This window comes from Danio aesculapii, chromosome 13 (genome assembly GCF_903798145.1).
Source record: "Danio aesculapii chromosome 13, fDanAes4.1, whole genome shotgun sequence".
In the NCBI taxonomy this organism is placed as follows: Eukaryota; Metazoa; Chordata; class Actinopteri; order Cypriniformes; family Danionidae; genus Danio; species Danio aesculapii.
The window spans coordinates 5,422,012-5,443,117 of NC_079447.1; the positions used below are offsets into that span (position 1 = coordinate 5,422,012).

At 35.0% G+C, this 21,106-nt stretch overlaps 1 protein-coding gene across 2 annotated transcripts in view; it reads left to right on the top strand.

The window, feature by feature from the left end:
* acoxl (acyl-CoA oxidase-like) overlaps positions 1-21,106 on the top strand; it is a 130,205-nt gene that overhangs the window by 63,959 nt on the left and 45,140 nt on the right. For both annotated transcript variants that reach the window (XM_056470581.1, XM_056470582.1), the window contains 3 exons: positions 5,420-5,529; positions 10,413-10,524; positions 15,010-15,097. In XM_056470581.1, the coding sequence (XP_056326556.1) occupies positions 5,420-5,529; positions 10,413-10,524; positions 15,010-15,097 (310 nt within the window). The remainder of the gene's footprint in view (positions 1-5,419; positions 5,530-10,412; positions 10,525-15,009; positions 15,098-21,106) is intronic.

Below are 21,106 nucleotides of genomic sequence, written 5' to 3' on the forward strand. Positions count from 1 at the left end.
CAGAAGAGTATCTCTGTGGGTCCAACTCGGTACTAATAAGGTGTACCTAATAAAGTGGCCAGTGAGGTGTGTATTCATTCATTCACACACATACAATATTGCGAATTTAGCTTACCCAATTTACTTCTACCACATGTTTTTGGACTTGTGGGGGAAACCGGATCACTCGGAAGAAACCCACGCGAACACAAGGAGAACATGTAAACTCCACACAGAAATCGAAGTCGCTCGAACCAGCGACTTTGCTGTGAGGCAATTGTGCTACCCACTGTGCCACCGTGCTGCCCCATATATATATATATATATACAGTATATAGTATTGTGCAGCACAATCGTAAACAATTTGTTATAAAGAGGGAAGAATACACATTTGTTATCACTCTCCTTTGTTATAACTGGTACAATATCAGTTCAAAAGATACATGTTTGAACAAAAATAGTCTATATTAGAATCTTAAAGGTACATATTAATACCTAAAATGTGTAAAAGCTTAATCAAACGGTACATGTTTATCCTGCATGTTGAATCAAAACGTACTGTACTGTATGTTCATGTGAGAAATCCAGACCATTAAGACTCTTCTCAGAACATTTTGTTGAAGCTGGGGATTGATATTATTTTTAAATAACATTCAGTTTCTAGCTCACACTGTAAAAAATGCTGAGTTCTACTAAATTCCTTCATGTTTTCCCAACACAAACAGATGAAGTTAACGTTGACAAATTTAAGTGGATTGAACATAAAGCAATTAAGTTGTTCCCAAAAAAAAAAATCGTAAGAATTGTGTCGTTTCAACTTATTTTAAATAAGTAGTTTAGAGTTGCTGAAGTTTGACCTGCGTGCTTGCGGTTTCTGAAGAAACTTCTTTGGTGCGACAATCTTATCAATGCTATTATTCAAAAAGGTAATGATTCGCACTCATTAAGTAATTACTTCGTACTGTTTTTATTTTTTAGGTGATCATCCGACAACTGTAAAAATAAAAAATAAAAACAGAACGAAGCAATTACTTAATGAGTGCGAATCATTATCTTTATAAATAAGTAGTTTAAACATACAGCAGAACTCTCTTTTTTGAGTGTAGAGGGATCATTTCACTCCATACCACCTCTATGTATTGTAAGGAGCCACTGTATTCATTTTGTTTTACCTGTACATGTCTGTTTTTTTTTTTCACTCTCAAACTGTCTTTGCATTATCTGAACCGCCAAAGACCACAGTTTTAGCTAAACATCTCAATTACTAAAATGGTCATTTTAATCGCTCTTTAAATCGCAGCTGTAAACAGGTCTTTGATGTCAGTGACGTCAAATGTTATTGGTTATCACATCACATTTTGCTGAAAATCTCTTTTTTGTGTGCCACAATGGAGAAAAATCATATAGGTTGGGAACGACATGAGGGTGAGTAAATGATGACTGTTGTTTTTTGATATTTGAGCCACACTTTTCCAACGCTGTGATCTTTTTAAAAAAATGCAAGTGCAGCAAGTGTTACACACAGACAGGAACAGCTTGTGCTTAGAAATAACGGCATCATCTAATACACTAGTACAGTGGAGAAGAACAAATGGTGTATAAACAATTATCACTCAGATATTGCTTCAGTAGTAAATTTAAACTAAAATAGCATTTCCTGTAAGAGATACTCTTATAAATGTTCAATTTACTGAACAATTTTGAAATATATTTTTTACTTTAATAAAGACAGTCATTTGTGATCATTATTATTTAATAAATATTTAAGTAGATGCTTTTTGACTGCACGTTTTAAGTTTGTGATTAATATTTATTACATTCAAATATACATTCACCGGCCACTTTATTAGGTACACCTTACTAGTACCGGGTAGGACCCACTTTTGCCTTCAGAACTGCCTGAATCCTTTGTGGCAGAGATTCAACAAGGGATTGGAAAATTCCTCAGAGATTTTGCTCCATGTTGACATAGCATCACGATATGACATATCACGACATAGCATCGCATCATGATAGCATCACGCAGTTGCTGCAGATTTGTCGGCTGCACATCTTTGATGTGAATTTCCCATTCCACCACATCCCAAAGTTGCTCTATTGGATTGAGCTCTGGTGACTGTGGAGGCCATTTTAGTATAGTGAAATCATTGTCATGTTCAAGAAAGTCTGAGATGATTCACGCTTTATGACATGGTGTGTTATCCTGCTGCAAGTAGCCATTAGAAAATGGGTACACTGTGGTCATAAAGAGATGGACATGGTCAGCAACAATACTCAGGTAGGCTGTGGTGTTGACAAGATGCTCAATTGGTACTAATGACCCCAAAGTGTGGTAAGAAAACATTCACCACACCATTACACCACCTGAATCGTTGATACAAGGCAGGATGGATCCATGCTGTCATGTTGTTGACACCAAATTTTGCCCCTCCCATCCGAATGTTGCAGCAGAAATCGAGACTCATCAGTCCAGGCAACGTTTCTCCAATTTTCTATTGTCCAATTTTGGTGAGCCTGTGTGAATTGTAGCCTCAGTTTTCTGTTTTTAGCTGACAGGAGTGGCACTCGGTGTGGTCTTCTGCTGCTGTAGCCCATCCGCCTCAAGGTTGGATGTGTTGTGTGTTCAGAGATGCTCTTCTGCAGACCTCGGTTGTAAATAGTGGTTATTTGAGTTACTGTTGCCTTTCTATCAGCTGGAACCAGTCTGGCCATTCTCCTCTGACCTCTGGTATCAACAAGGCATTTACGCCCACAGAACTTTAAGATGTAACCTGCTGCCTTTGACTACTAATTTAACATCATAATGCATCAGCTTTGCCATTTCAAAGCACATTTCAAAAGGTTTCTGACTAAATGTGTGTCATTTGATTAAGCGCTTTAGGCTAACAACAAATGACCAGCCAGTGCTGAGGGTCATAATTGGGCATGTGAAAATAAAGGGTGATGAGTTTTGCGGGACCACAGCTTAAACCAAAGTCACAAGAACCGTGCGAGTCTCTGCCAACCCCTTTAACCCAAGACTCGCTCTTTATTTCTCTCCCGCTCTCGCATTCAGATCAGTCATGGGGAATTTACAGCCTAATAAAGTCATTAAGATGTTTTATCGTCACCTGTCATAAGGGAAATTAGCATTTATCTCCAAATTTCATACACATGACTGGTACACTGTTGCGTTTTGGACGCTGAGTGTGTCCAATTTGGTTACTATGAGAAGCCTATTTTACAGTATGCAGTGGTGAAGCACTTTCTGTACTGCAGATGTGAAAACAGGAGGTTATTTTAGGTTTCTGGCGCACAAACGTACACAATGATTATGACACAATGAGTCATTGACTTTCTGGGGTTGTGCGTCTGGATTGTGGTGTTTATAATGTGATGTTGTGTTGATTGCGTGATCCCTTGAGGAAAGTTAATGACTGACGGGAAGTCCTGACCATTAGGATCACACCTTTACACTAAGGACTGGGTGGAGTAAACTAGGGTATATACATTACTGTACTGTAGGGCATGAGAGTTACTTTGAGTATGAGTCTGCATTGTGTTCCTGCACTATATGAAATATCTACAATAGTCACTACTGTACATGCGTCACATCTAAAGTACATTATTGTTCATAGTAAGCTCTTTTAAATGTGTACTAGAGTGCACTTTATTTTACAGAGGTAAAGACTTACTTTACTGTACTTTAGCTCCACTTAGAGAATGTTATTATGGTGGCTTGTGAAAGCCAACATACTGTTATACTACATTAACTTATTATTCTTCCGTCTTTTTAGACTATTTTAAGAACGCATCTCCTCCTAGACCGTTCATACTACAACCACCAGACTAACTACAAACCTCCAAACTATACTGAATTAAGTTGCTATATCTTTTCCAACTGATCTGACTTACGGTTTTCAGAAAACTGACCCGGAAAATTCGGAAAAGTCCCATTGACTTAATATTGGACCAAACTTTGTGACCTCTTAAATTTTATCATACAGACTTTATCATACTTTTATCATACAGACTGTCATACAGACTTAAGGTTGGGCTCATTTAACTCACTGGTGACCTTTCATCTTACTAGCCACACCCTAGCAACTATTCCATAGACTTACATTGTAAAAAACTGCCATTGACTTTACGTTGGACATACTAACAACATACCAATCCATACTTGAAATATACCAATCCACACTAAAAACATACTATCGACATACCAATCTATACTAGAAACACTACTAACAATCATACCAACATACTAACCATATACAAATTCATACTAGAAACATACCAACAAACATAATAGTAAATTTGTATGCCGATCCATACTATAAACTTAAGAAACTTTTCCCACTGAGTTTTTGGGCTCTACTTTAAGGATCTAGGCGCAAAGTCTAAAGTGAATGGCGCAAAAGCACTAAGGGCTTGTCTGAATCTACTTTGCTATTTTAAGGATGAAAAAAATATGGTCTGCGCTACGGTGCATGGTCTAACAGGGTTGTGCTTATTCTCGTAATGAGTTCTGGGTGTGTTTTGAGCATAACGTGCATTAAACCCATCAGAGTCTCCTCTCCTATTCCCTTTAAGAGTCAGTTGTGTCAAACCATGGCACATTTGCTATTTACATGGCGAACTTTGTAAGTGCAAAAACTGAACGCTTCACTAGCAAGAGAACTGTTAAACAGAGCATCTGCAGCGTGAGGATAAAGAACGAGCCTCCTCCATTCAGCCTCTTTACTTTCTTTTTACTTTTACTCTTTACTACTTTACTTTCGTAGAGTAAGGAAACTGAAGACATCTATTAGCCTACTTATTTAATTTAGTTTGTTAAGTGCAAAGATTTGTTCAAAACTATTTCTAAATTTAGTTCTAATTTCCAGCAAAGGAATAAATGAACAATAATAATAAAGTGTAGTGCAAACAGGCGTCCTGTTCCTATGCCCCATATGGTGATGCAGACGTCACTAAAACCTGACAGGTGGACAAATCTAAGCTTGTTTTTATTAAAACAAATATAAATATGCATATAATAAATAATACTGCTAACAATAATAGCATTATACGAATGCAAATTGCTCTAAGCTGGACTTTAGAGCAGCTTTTTAGGTTGTCAGTGGCGTGGTCTATTTCAGTTCCTCAAAATAGAAGCAAGCCATCAATGCACCTTCTTCTTTTCTCAGACTGAAACACCCATGAGTCCATAGAGTGGCACAAATGGATTTGTTATTGAAACAACGTGGCACAAAACAAAAAAAATTACAGTTATGCTGGTCTGAAAATTGTAATAAAACACTGCATTAAAAAAAAGAAATAAATAACATTTAAAATCTGCTAAAAGCTCTAAGTTACCAGCCCGTATTTGACTAAAGCAGCTCATATTTTAGACAACATATTATTGACATTATATGTGCCTAAGCAGTTTGTCTTTAATCAGGTTTTTGTTGTTGTGCAGGTGGTGGTTCGAGAACTGCTGACTCAGTACACCAAACAGATGGGCAACAACCTGGTGATGGGACTGATCAGAAACTTGACCAGCTCAGCGTCAGACAGCCTTAGAACAAGGTAAGAGATCGATGCATTTTTATCAATGTGCAGTGCATGCATGCGAAAAAAAAAATGCATGGACTGTAATCATTAAAGAATTAAAGAATAAAGGTGCAGCATGTACGTTTTTGACTTTTCTAAAGCATAAAATTACCTTAATATGTTTGCAGATATTTAAGAAACATGCAAAGTGATTCTGATTTATCTAAAAACAATGCTGAAGTCAGATATTCTGCTTTGAAAATGTGCATTACGTGCCGGAACACTGTCTTTGTTTTGGTCCCTGTAACCCGCCCGTTGCCAGTTTAGCCAATTATATGTCAGCACTAGGCTTGTGCCGGTATTCGGTAATGCGATAAATCACGGTAATGAATATGCACTTAATGATATTGTTATTGCGGGCACTTCAAAATACCGTGAAAAATAATAGATCCGAATTTATATTCTTAGAACGCGCCTTAGCTTATTTTCCATCAACCGCTTGAAGAAACACTGCGTATATGCTGCGCAGAACTGATGCGCACTCTGATGTAAACAATCCCCACATGTAGAAGCACTGTGTGCGCGCCGCCGCTGCCTCCGCACTATAATCCTCACACGAAGAAGAAGCTTGGCGGAAGGAGGAACGCTGCTGACAATTTATCCCCCTTCAGCTTATTTTCCATCAACCGCTTGAAGAAACACTGCGTATATGCTGCGCAGAACTGATGCGCACTCTGATGGAAACAATCCCCGCATGTAGAAGCACTGTGTGCACACAGCACGCGCCGCCGCTGCCACCGCTCTCTAATCCTCACACGAAGAAGAAGCATGGCGGAAGGAGGATCGCTGCTGACAATTTATTCCCCTCAGTCAGAGGTTTGGAAATATTTTGGGTTCCAAAAAAATGCAGAGGGATTGCTGATCGAAGACGGTTTCCCTTTGCACATTCACTTTGATATAATTGCTCAAGTTTACTTTTATATTGTGTATTGTTTTATTTATATTTATTTGTATTTAAATGTTTGAAGTACTTTTAGTTAATTAAAAAGTTATTAAAGTTACTAAGTTGACGAAACTGAAGTTTTTTGTGTTTTTTTACCTGTTTCTCTAGTAAAATTACAATATCGTGATAACACCGTATACCGTGATAAAAGCTCAATCAATTAATCGCAGCATGAAAATGTGATACCGGCACATGCCTAGTCAGCACCCCGGGTTGCCTTGGTGTGATTCATTCAGTCATGAAGCCTCTCAAAGTGAAAATGCGACCTTTGGTGGACTGTAGCAGTGAGACGCTGATTCAGAGTTCCACATGAAGTGGTTATTAATTAGCAAATAATATAAATATTATGAACATAAACATTGGGTGAGCAGGGATTCGTTCTTCGTACCTCGCTTAAATGATCTACGATAAATTTGACAGATTCTGGATCTGTTAATCTTGATAACTGATCTCTGGCTAATTAAACAAGTTCGTGAATCAAATTAAAATGTCTGGATGAACTAATCTGAGATCGCTGCGTGTGTTGTGAAGGACAGATCTATCGATCCTTGAAATCATGATCAGCAATGCAACGATTAGCCGGCGGCACAGCAGCGTAATGACATCATCTGATTAATATTCAATTATCCATGCGAGCAAAGTTATATAAAATGCATAATAAACAGTTTGTTAAATATGATACGCAATAACTTTCCACATTTGTTGTGAGCTGCATGCAGGCTTTACACTTTCATGTGTCAAGAACAGTGCTTAATCTGTGAATTGCAAGGTCCCGGAACAGATCGGGGTAACGGATCTGGCATGTTACCTGAGGATGTAGAGGGGCGTGAACGGGGATGATGGCGGGGCGTTAGATGGCGGAGGGGTTACACGAATGAAAGTTAATTGGGGGGAGGGGTGCGGTGTGGTGGTTGTCGAAGAGGAAAGTGAAGAGGGTTGGGGAGTAGTGGAAGAAAGTGAAAGTGAACAGCGGACGGGGGAGGAGTAAAAGGAGGAGGGGGATCGGTAAAAATGAGGTGCTGGATCAGATTTCAGAGGTGTTCCGGCACAAATTGAGCCCTGGTCGAGAGTATTTAGCAATTTATTTAGTTTTTACATTTAGAGTAGATTTTCTTTATTATAGTTGCCTAATCCTATTCAAGTGTCTTAATCGGCGTATGGAATAACTGGCTGTATAATGCATTTTGCATCTACAGGGTTCATGCAGGAATCCTAAAGGTAATTTCAATACCTTTTTAAGACTTTTTAAAGACCTCAGAATATTTTAAGACCTCGTCGCCACTTCAAGTTATAATCAGTATCAAATCTTTAACTTAATAAACAGTTGTAGTTAAATAAATGAATGGAGCACAACCACGCAACAGAACTCATATAAGCTCAGAAGAAACAAAAGCTTGAAAGAGTAAATTATGCGGTTGTTTTCAGCGACAGGTTTCAGCCACTGTTTAAACCCGTCTTTCTCCAACCAAGAGTACGCAAACTTACATTTTCCCATTATGCCGTCTGTTTCGCTCTATTGTTTCTCTACATGTGGAGAGTGGCACATCACCTTCCCACGTTTGTCGCAAATTACAGATTACAGTTCACTGAACAATTCACAGAGGAGGACAGAGGAGATTGGCTGGATGCGCCCGGCCTGAACAAATCACGTGGATCGAGGAAAATAAATATATTTTTTTGGAGTCAAACACATTGCTTGAACAAAATTTAAGACCTCAAAAAAACAGGATTAAAACATTTTAATACCTCTTAAGGGCCTTAATTTTCTCATAATTGATTGATCAACTTTTAATACTTTTTAACACCCCGCGGACACCCTGATCTAAAAAGCATTTTGATATCGGTAAAACTTTTGCGAAGCATCAAATCACTGTAATATTAGCTTTCAAACACATGCATGACTGCATTCCTTTAAAAAAAACTGTCGAATATTGTGCATATTGTACACAAATTGTACTAAAGCTGGTACCTTAAAATAGTACGTGTTTGTGTCTAAAAAGTCCTTATTAATAAATGTTCTCTTTGAACCCCTTAAGGAGAACCACCCCAGTCTTTGTACTTTTATTCCGGAGTGTAGACTGTATAAGTTTTATTTATACATATATATTTAAACTTAACGAAGAACGAAACGATCCTGGATCATGTCAAATTGTCAAAAACCAAATGCAGCTAATTTAGTAATCCACATATGAAGAACAGAACCCTGGTTTCATTGTAACGCCGTGTCCTAACAACATGTACAGTACGTGACGAGATTTGCAGTGATAAACAATTTGGCTGCTTGCACCAGACGAAAAACGACAGAAATTTAAATACAGCCGTTCAGAAGCACAGAATAGTGCACTTACTGCACTCCAACGAAACTAATTAATACATATTAAACCTCTTTAACATTGTTAAATGTAGATGCTGAATCACTGATATGTGTTAGCTTGCACTGAGTCACAGCTCTAAAGTTCAATTTCAAACGGTTTATTTTATTTTCAAGATCTAAGGCAGGGATGGGCAAACTCGGTCCTGGAGGGCCGGTGTCCTGCACAGTTTAGCTCCAACACTAATCAAACACACCTGGACATGCTAATCAGTGTCCTTAAGATCACTAGAATTCTATAAGCAGGTGTGTTTGATTAGAGTTGGAGCTAAACTGCGCAGGACACCGGCCCTCCAGGACTGAGTTTGTCCACCCCTGATCTAAGGTGAACTATCTGCTGCTGCTTTCAGTAGTATTGTAATAAATATTTTGTAAAACTCACATAAATTTCATGTAACAAAGATTGTTAGCATTTAAGACTGAATAAAGCACATAAGGTTTACCTGAGGTGATCACTGTCAGTTTTTTGTTGTTCAGCTGCAAGAAATAAAAGCCTTTTCTAATATATCAATTCGAGGTGATTGTTAGGACAAAAACTCCTTTTAATATGGAAAATATTCCTTTTATCTCACACCGTTGATTTTATTAAGAAAACGATTTAAATCAGCCTTCCTTAGTATTATTAATCTGGCAACCTGCTCTTTGCGTGTGTTTTGAACCAGGAGTGCAATACCTAATTCAACCACTGGGTGTCAAACTTACATACTGCACCTTTAAAGGGGATCTATTATGCAGAAATGATTTTATAAAGGACGACTGCTATTTCTCAGGGCTGTTTACTATAACAAGTGAGAGATGGTCACTAATGGGCGGGGCTTTCCCCCTCTGATGACACGTACAAAGGGAGAATGTCAACCAAAGCGTTTCTGCAGACTGTTTTCATCAAGTGTGATTATAAAAAAATTTAATTAATGAATGTTTACCATTAGCAGCTGGTTATATTCATGCACCGTTGCCACACAACTGTGTCTAAACCCCTTATAAAGGTGATTTTTGCATAATAGGTCCCCTTTAAATGATGTATAGCATGCAAGGACACTGGACAATTACCTATTTTATGTGCTTATTAATCTAAAAAGTAAAGAATTTGAATTGTATCTGCACCTCTAATGCTATTCTGGCCACATTTCCAGCCTAATTCTCCTCATCAGATGGCATTTGTCTGTTGGCTTTGCAATGTAAGATCATACAAGCATCTAAAACTTCACATTCCTAAAGAGCCACACACACACACACAGACAGACAGACAGTTCAGCCCTAAGGAACAGGTCTATTCTCACGATTGTGTTTACACTCACAATTAGGTCACCAATTTAGCAATTTTTGCCTAAGAGGAAAATTTGAGAGGTGTAATGATTTTCCAGCCTACTATTCATAACATATTAACCGAAGCAGAGATCTGCAATCGTCCATCATAGGCTGAATAAAATCAGCTTTTCTTTGTCTAGATGTGATTCTGATAGCGTATTTGTGCTTTTTATACAGTATCTCTTTGTCTGAGTGAGTTAATCTGTATTTCTTTTGGCGGTTTCCTTGTTTGTCTAGCTTTCTTGGCTTCAGCGTGGACAAAGTAGGAGACCTAATGTTCTTGCTGAAAGCCGTGCGCTACAGGGAAAGAGTGTTACAGCGCAGTCTAGCGAGTCGACTTTACACCAAGGTCAGTCACTCTTACTATAAATCAAATGAAACAAAGAGTGTTTCCCCTCTGTGTGTTTTACTGATGGGCGAGGAGATCAGTGGCTGTTTTGAGTAGCGGTGAAATGCTTTAATTAAACATTTATTGGCTATAAAGTCTAAAATGTAAACATTAAAAGAAAAATGCATTTTATTCATAGTTAATTGTCATGTTTTAATTCATTTCCAAATAAAAAATGTTACTAACTGCAGTTCACTGAATGGCCACCGGTGTCACTAATAACAAGCGTTTCTGAATTGTTCAGCAAGTCTTTTTATTGATGTAATGGCTTTAATCGAACATTTATTGGCTATAAAGTCTAAACTGTACACATTAAAAGAAAAAATGCATTTTATTCATAATTAATTGTTTCCAAATTAGAAAGGTTACTAGCTGCAGTTCACTGAATGGCCACCGGTGTCACTAATAACAAGCGTTTCTGAATTGTTTAGCAAGTCTTTTTATTGATGTAAATGCTTTAATTGAACATTTATCGGCTATAAAGTCTAAAATGTAAATATTAAAAGAAAAAAATGCATTTTATTCATAATTAATTGTTTCCAAATAAAGAAAGTTACTAGCTGCAGTTCACTGAATGGCCACCAGTGTCACTAATAACCAGCTTTTCTGAATTGTTTAGCGTGCTTTTTTTAATGATGCAATCCACATTTCGTGAGTTGTGAGTAGTTGTGAAATGCTTTAATTGAACATTTATTGGCTATAATGTCTAAATGTATCCAATGAAAGAAAAAAAGCATTTTATTTATAGTTAATTGTCATTTTTGTCACGTGTTTCCACATTTTTATTGCCAGTGTGTGGAATTTTGTAACAAAACTGCATTTCACAGCATCTCGTAGTATATTTACAATCTAAATATCACAGCGTGGATGTGTTTGCTATCACAACAAAGGTATGTTTAACTTTTTAAATCTAATCGAAGAACAATAAAAAAATACATTACTGGCTGCAGTTCACTGAACTGCCACCGATGTCACTAATAACAAGCTTTCTGAATTGTTTAGCGAGAATTTTAACGATGTAATTCACATTTCATGTGTTGTGAATAGCTGTGAAATGCTTTAATTAAACATTTATTGGCTATAAAGTGTAAAATGTTCCTATTGAAAGACAAAAAATGCATTTTATTCATAAGTAATTGTCATTTTTGTCCATTTTTCGTCACATATTTCCGAAGACCCTGGGTGGAATATAACATTATGTTTGCAAAAATGAAAACTGAAATGTAGCTGTTTCTTGTTTTGGAAAGTTAAAAAAAATTGTATAATGTTTTCATGATAGGGCTGCACGATATTGGAGAAATATGACATTGCGATATTTTGTTTTGCCACAGTAATTATTGCGATATGAATAAATTAGATGATTCGAATCGCTTTATTTGGAATGGTGTTATTAATTTAAATGGACTGGGATAATCGTTTTCTATGCAGTGCGTCTACATAAATTATAATAAATTACAATCAAAAATAAATAAATAAATAAACTTTATGGTTTTCTGGGAAGTCTTAACAGTATTCAAGTACATACATTGAACATCAAAAGTAAAATAACATGGTCATCATTGTATAAATAATAATAATAATAATAATAAATGTAATAATATCTTTATCTTTTAATCTTTTATAATCTAATTCTGCAGTGTGACATTTTCAGATTCACACATTGCAGCATCGATGCTCAAACAATATATTGTTCAGCCCTATTTCATAACTAAATAAGAACGTTAGCGGAACCTGAATATTATCTTTCTATTTTTTTATTTTATAGAAACAAAAGAGTAATAGAATTGAATGCTATATTTTTATTTTTATTGCCAGTGTGTGAAATTTAGTAACAAAACTGAATTACAGTGCAGCTCATAGGTGTATTTATATATTCATCTAAATATCAGAGCGTGGATGTATTTGCTAGCACAACAAAGGTATTTTTTTACTTCTTTTTAGCTCTAATAAAAAAATAATAAAATAATAAAAAATACATAACTAGCTGCAGTTCACTGAACAGCCACCGATGTCACTAATAACAACCGTTTCTGAATTGTTCAGCGAAACTTTAACGATGTAGTCCACATTTCGCACATTTCGTTAATTAAACATTTATTGGCTATAAAATCTAAAATGTCCATATTAAAGGAAATAAAAATGCATTTTATTCATTATTGTCATTTTCGTCACGTTTCCAAATAGTTTTTTGTATTGCTAGTGTGTGGAAAACTGAATTTCAGTGCATCTCATAGTGTATTTACAATCTAAAAGTCAACGTGGATGTATTTGCTAGCACTATAAAGCTATTTTTAACTTCTTTTTAAGTACTGATCGAAGAACAATAAAATAAAAAATGTGTTACTAGCTGCAGTTCACTGAACGGCCACTGGTGTCACTAATAAACATTTTTGAATTGTTCAGAGAGACTTTTTATTGATGTAACCCACATTTTGTGAGTTGTGAGTAGCTGTGAAATGCTTTAATTGAACATTTATTGGCTATAAAGGCTTAAATGTACCCATCAATGAAAAAAATCCATTTATTCATAATTAATTGTCAGTTCCAATAAATTTTTTTATTGCTAGTGTGTGGAATTTTGTAACAAAACTGAATTTCAGTGCATCTCATATTGTATTTACAATCTAAATGTCACAGCGTGGATGTGTTTGCTATCACAACAAAGGTATTTTTAACTTTTTTTAAGCTCTAATCGAAGAACAATAAAATAATGTGTTACTAGTTGCAGTTCACTGAACGGCCACCGATGTCATTAATAACAAGCGTTTCTGAATTGTTCAGCAAGTCTTTTTAACAATGTAGTTTACATTTCGTGAGTTGTGAGTAGCTGGGAAATGCTTTAATTGAATATTCATTGGCTATAAAGTCTAAAATGTACCTATTGAAAGAAAAAATGCATTTTATTAATTGATAATTGTAAATTTTATCACGTTTATAAATTGTTTTTTTTTACTGCTAGTGTGTGAAATTTTGTAACAAAACTAAATTTCAGTGCATCTCGGTGTTTTTACAATCTAAATGTCACAGCGTGGATGTGTTTGCTAACACAACAAAGGTATTTTTAACTTCTTTTTAGCTCTAATCGAAGAACAATAAAATAAAAAAAAATACGTTTCTAGCTGCAGTTCACAGAATGGCCACCGGTGTCACTAATAAACATTTCTGAATTGTTGACAGATGAAATCCACATTTTGTGAGTTGTGAGTAGCTGTGAAATGTTTTAATTGAGTATTCATTGGCTATAAAGTCTAAAAGGTACCCATTGAAAAAAAATGCATTTTATTAATTGATAATTGTAATTTCTGTCACGTTTATAAATTGTTTTTTTTTACTGCTAGTGTGTGAAATTTTAAAACAAAACTGAATTTCAGTGCATCTCAGTGTTTTTACAATCTAAATGTCACAGCGTGGATGTGTTTGCTAACACAACAAAGGTATTTAACTTCTTTTTAGCTATAATCGAAGAACAACAAAATAAAAAAAATATGTTTCAAGCTGCAGTTCACTGAATGGCCACCGGTGTCACTAATAAACAGCCTTTTTAACGATGTAATCCACATTTCGTGAGTTGTAAGTAGCTGTGAAATGCTTTAATTGAACATTTATTTGCTGTAAAGTCTAAAATGTACCCTTGAAAGGAAAAAAAAGCATTTTATTTACTAATAATTGTAATTTTTGTCACGTGTTTCCAAAAATGTGTACTTGGGTTTTAAAGGTACAGTTCATATATCTGACTGTTTGTATTAAAGGACAAACTTGTATTACAAACAATATATATATATATATATATATATATATATATATATATATATATATATATATATATATATATATATACACACATTTTTCTTGTACTGTGAAGTAATTTATAAAACTGTGTATAGAAAAGCATCTTCAATGCACCGTGATGCACCGAGATATCGAATTGAACCAAATCGATAGCATGATAATCGGAACCGAAACGAACCATGAGACAAGGCTAGGTTCACACCTCTACCTAATATTGACCTTAAAATCGTTTTTAAGAAAAATTTAACGCATTTAATTGCAGCTGAAATAAAACAAATAAGCCTTTCTCCAGAAGAAAAAATATTATGGGAAATACTGAGAAAAATACCTGTGATAAACATCATTATGGTAATATTTGAAAAAAATTAATAACAAATTCACAGGAGGGCAAATCATTTTCTACTGCATATAAAAATATTAGATGAACACCCAAATCTGCACACTAATGTTCTGACATTGAACATTCTATTAGCATTACTGGAAGAACTTTTTCTTCCATAGAACATAGCTTTCAAAGAACCAAGCCTGAATTATATCCAAAATTCTCAGAATGTTTCCTGTTAGCTGCGTTTCAAAATGAGTCATTTTATATAGAATTTTAGTCTTCTTTCCTGACACTAAATCACATTCATTGCATTTTTTTCTTCATTGGAACAGGTGGACAAAAACAAAGAGGAGTTCTTTATGGCCTGGAACTCTTGTTTACATCACGTGACCACTTTGGCGTTGGCACACATACACCGAGGTGAGAAAAGAGGCAGGATTATGAACATTATTCATAGAGCATGTGCTATTTATGTTTGAATGAATGTATGCCTATGCATGTGCAGTCACATATGACACTGAAATTCAAAGGAAGACTTTTAAGCAAAACATTTCTCAAAAAGTGACTGCAGCTAATGACTTAGAAATGGGAAGTTGCTTCTGAGAAAAACTGCAGCAAGCATTTCTCTGCTGATAACGCTTGCTTTAATATTCAGACATTTTATTTTGTGTTATTAAGTGTAGAGGTATGTTTTTAAATGCATTTTTGACAACTGTAATATTATAGCATCGTAGTATTAATCAAATCTCCATTTAAAAAGATTTAAATACAGTATACAATCACTGCTGGCTAGTGCTCGAGATCACTTTCATTTCAAGGAACTGGCAGATTTACAAAATGCAGATTCAATAACTACTTGTTTTCTGGAAATATGAATCGAAATGCACTTATATCTGTTAATTAATATATTAAATAATACATTACATTTAAATAAAGTCTACACCTATTGAGTAAATCTTTTTTTAAAGCTAAAAGTCACTTAAAATGTCTAGGTTTAATCATTCATAAATATTCATTCGGATTAGTCCTTTTATTCATTAGGGGTCGCCACAGTGGAATGAACCGCCAACTTATCCAGCATATGTTTCACACACCGGATGCCCTTCCAGCTGCAACCCAGTACTGGGAAACATCCATACACACTCATACACTACGGCCAGTTTAGTTTATCCAATTCAGCTATAGCGCATGTGTTTGGACTTGTGGGGGAAACTGGAGCACCGGGAGGAAACCCACGGCAACACGGGGAGAACATGCAAACTCCACACAGAAATGCCAACTGACAGAGCCGTGACTCGAACCAGCAACCTTCTTGCTATGAGGCGACAGTGCTAACCACTGAGCCATTGTGCCATCCAAAGGTCTAAAATTAGACCTAAATTAGGAATTTCACTTAAGTTATGAATTGTTTAAATAATAATTAAATTAAAAAGTATTATGCAATTATTGAAATGCAGTTTATTTTCATTTGAATATTCATAGTATTTATATAGTAATGTTTTAAAATGTTATTATTGTAATTTGGTTTAACAATTAATGTATGTGTAAAGCATCAAATGAAAGCAGATTTTTAACATTATTTCACCTAAAGTAGATCAAAACCTTTCATCACAGTTGTCATAAAACTATTGAACAATACTCATTACAATTTAGCAAAACGTTTTGATCCACTTCATATGTTGTACTGCGCTTTTTTTATAACACTGTCTTTATTGATTTTAGTAGGTTTTAACATAATAATTTTAAAATAATTAAACTTTTTAAATAATAATAATAATAAATTAAAAGAAATTATTAAAAAAAAAAATAATAATAATAATAATAAAACCCGATAAGTTATCTCAAACTGTTTAAGGAAACTGGTTGCGGAAAGCCACTTAAGTTTTGAAACAAAATGGTTTGAGTACTTTAAATTTATATATATATTATATTATGTACTTATAAACTTGTATATATTGAGTTATATACACATATATTTATTTGTGTTATCATATCATTAAACATTTAGAGTATTAGTAACTTATCAATATGTTTGGTTATCAACTCGAGTTCAGTTAATAGAACAAATTAATTCCAAAAAACTATATAGAGTGCTCAGCATAAATGAGTACACCCCATTTCTCAGTGAATATGGGTAATATATTGGTGCATTTGAACAAGTTTCACAAACTAAAGCTGCAGTCACACTGGGCTTTGTGTGTGTGAAATTCTGTCGTACTGCGCTGCGAAAAGGGGCGGGATTAAACAAGATGATTAGACATTAAAAAAAAAAACGAGCGATTGCTACATGCCTTAAATTTCTGTCCAGAGAGGTCATGTTTTGATCCTCGATTGTTCTCACGCAGTCAAGTGATGCGATTTTGCAGGTCAGAGTTCACCAAGCTTGAACTTTGCACCGCAGCAACCTGCAAAACTTGACGCATGACCTTGTGTTTCCGGTCTGACGCATTCGCGTGCGTATGAATGGAAGTCTATGGGAGGAAAAGCCCAGTGTGACCGCATCTTAATTTCGAGAGGCGCACATGATAGGATTGACTACAGCTGACCCCCAATCATTAACTAGCCAATCGGATCATTCCAAATTTAATATAAATATCCAGCCTAAACTTCATTCCTCATCTTCCTTTTGGAATTCATTTTGGTTCTCTCCCGGGGCAGCATGCCAAACCTGCTAAAATAGTCACGCATTATCTAAGTGTGAACTACTGAAAACAGATTTATTAAAAATAGAAATGGAAAGATAATACGTTTAAATTCCTGTGAAATATTGGGAAAAAAATACAAACTACAACATTCATTCATTCATTCATTTTCTTTTCTCGGCTTAGTCCCTTTATTAATCTGGGGTCGCCACAGTGGAATGAACCGCCAATTTATGCCCTTCCAGCCGCAACCCATCTCTGGGAACATCCATACACACTCACACTCATACACTATGGACAATTTAGCCTTCCCAATTCACCTGTAACACATGTCTTTGGACTGTGGGGGTTAAACCGGAGCACCCGGAGGAAACCCACGTGAACGCAGGGAGAACATGCAAACTCCACACAGAAATGCCAACTGACCCAGCCGAGGCTCGAACCAGTGACCTTCTTGCTGTGAGGCGACAGCACTACCTACTGCACCACTATGTCGCCCAAACTACAACATTTTAACTAAATTGTATATATTTTTTGTTTCTCTTGATTTTTACTTTTTTTTTTAATTTATTTAATATTTTTCCCTAACATATACATTTGGGCTACTAATTATTGTAAGTTTTGTTAGAATAGCTCCAGATTCAGTACTTCAGTCCTGACTAAACTAATGTATATGCACAAATCTAATTTTGTAAAGTATCCTATAGAAAATATTGATTTAAATGAGAGATTTGTGGGGAGTGTACTCTTATATACTGAGCACTGTAGCTACTCAAATGGCTTGGTATTGCTTCTAGCATTAGAGTTAAGTTAGCACAAAAAATACAATTAATTTATTCATAACTCATTAGGTTTGAGTTCTGCTTAATATAATCAGTTTAGGAGTGACCGTAACTCTTTTTCATTGGGTCAAAGTAACTTTTTTAAACTAACTTATTTCATTTAGTGATATTAACTGTTAGGTTATACAGTGTACATATATATACACAAGTATATAAATAAATGCATGTACTTACAATATAAAAGTACATCATATAACAACAACGGTATCAATAGCAGGTGATACAAGTTATAGAGAGAAAAGATTTGTATCAGCTTCCTTCAGAAATCCTACAAAGGGATTACACATTTTGATCAACTTTTCAGGTTTTCTCTTGACTTTATAAAAACATTTTCTACAGCCAAACAATAAGACAATTCCTGCAACCATTGTCCAAAATGCGGGCTTTCTGTATTTTTCCAAAAACAAGCAATTATAAGTTTTGCATGTAATAAACAAAGTTCTGAACTAGTAAAAACGCTTTTAACAGGAGAAATATTTAGAATATAAAGTTTTGGACATTTGGGTATACCCTGTGTTGATACCATATAAAGAGTTTAGAATTTTCTCCCAAAAATGTTCAACCAAATGACACTTAAACAATGATATTGAGTTCCTATCTCTTTATTGCCTTATGCATTGATCAGGAACATTTGGATTAAATTATGTACAGTTTCATATTCTCAGACGTTTAAACCGTGTATTAATTGTCTGAGTTTTTGCATTCAGACAGATACTCTGCCATTCATCTTCTGTGATATTCTCTCTCATATCTTGACACCATGCCAAACGTTATTTTTTGTACTTTCTTTTGACTACTGCGCTTTTAATATCTTAAGCAAAGTTGCCTAAAATAAATGTAAGGTCTTTTGTTTTGCAAAAGAAGTCCCGTTGGCTCGTTTTGTCACTAAATGCTACTTTTCATCATTCATTCATTTTCTTTTCGGCTCACATACACACTATGGACAATTTAGCTTACCCAGTTCACCTATAGCACATGTCTTTGGACTCGTGGGGGAAACCGGAGCACCTGGAGGAAACCCACGCCAACACGGGGAGAACATGCAAACTACACACAGAAATACCAACTGACCCAGCCAGGGCTCAAACCAGTGACCTTCTTGCTGTGAGGTGACATCGCTACCCACTGCGTCGCCCCTACTTTTCCTTCTGTAACATTTAAATGTGCACTGTAAAAAGTGCCACATAATACATTAATGTCAACCCAACTCAAATCGATTTCTGTTTTGCAAAATAAGTTAGACTAATTAACGTCCTCCCGTTGCCTCATTTTATCACTAAATGCAACTTTTCCTTATTTAACATTTAAATTTGCACTAAAAATGCCACACAAAACATTCATGTTGACACAACTCAAATCAATTAAGTTAACTTAACATATTTAAGTTAATTCTTTCATGTTGCCCCAACACAAATTGTGTGGAACCCAGCATTTTTTACAGGGTACACTCAAAAAACATGCTCCCCCCCCAAGTTGCTCAGCTCATTTTGAAGAAGTAGTTTGAACAAACAACAAAGATCATTTTGAGTGATCCTTCTCATTTTACCACAATTTTGAAAAATGTTTTGATCCACTTCAAATGTAATATTAATATTATAAACAAAGTTACCTACAATAAACGTGAGGAGTTTTGTTTTGCAAAATAAGTTAGACTAGTTAACGTCATCCCATTGCCTCGTTTTGTCACTATACGCTACTTTTTATTATTTAACATTTAAATGTGCACTAAAAAATGCCACACAATACATTCATGTTGACCCAACTCAAATCAATTAAGTTAACATAACATATTTAAGTGAATTGAACTTAAAACAATTAAGTTGCCCCATAAAATCTCAAGAATTAGGTTGGTTTAACTCATTTTGAATGAGTAGTTTGTGCAAGCAGAAAACATGTTTTTGAGTGTACCCTGTAAAAAATGCTGGGTTCTACATAGTTTATGTTTGTGCAACATGAAAGAATTAAGTTAACTTATTAGTTATTACAAATGGGAGTGGATTGAACACAAAACGTTTATGTTGTTCCAAATAAATCTCAAGAATTGTGTTGTTTCAGCTCATTTTGTATAAGTAGTTTGAACAAACAACAAAACATCCTTTTTTGAGTGCTCCTTCTCATTTTACCACAATTTAAAAAACGTTTTGATCCACTTCAAATGTGGACAGCTGTAATATTAATAATATAAAAAACATTGCCTAAAATAAACGTGAGGAGTTTTGTTTTGCAAAATAAGTTAGACTAATTAACTTCATCCCATTGCCTCGTTGTCACTAAACGCTACTTTTTATTATTTAACATTTAAATGTGCACTAAAAAATGCCACACAATACATTCATGTTGACCCAACTCAAATCAATTAAGTTAACTTAACATATTTAAGTGAATTTAACTTAAAACAATTAATTTGCCCCATAAAATCAATTAAGTTGTTTCAACTCATTTTAAAATGAGTAGTTTGTGCAAGCAGAAAACATGTTTTTGAGTGTACCCTGTAAAAAATGCAGGGTTCCACACAATTTGTTTGTGCAACATGAAAGAATTAAGTTAACTTATTAGTTTTTACAAATGTAAGTGAATTGAACATAAAATAATTTAGTTGCCCCCCAAAAATCTCAAGAATTGTGTTGTTTCAACTCATTTTGAATAGGTAGTTTGAACAAACAACAAACATCATTTTTTGAGTGCTCCTTCTCATTTTACCACAATTTTTAAAACATTTTGATCCACTTCAAATGTGGACAGCTGTAATATTAATAATATAAAAAACATTGCCTAAAATAAACGTGAGGAGTTTTGTTTTGCAAAATAAGTTAGACTAGTTAACTTCATCCCATTGCCTCGTTGTCACTAAACGCTACTTTTTATTATTTAACATTTAAATGTGCACTAAAAAGAGCCACACAATACATTCATGTTGACCCAACTCAAATCAATTAAGTTAACTT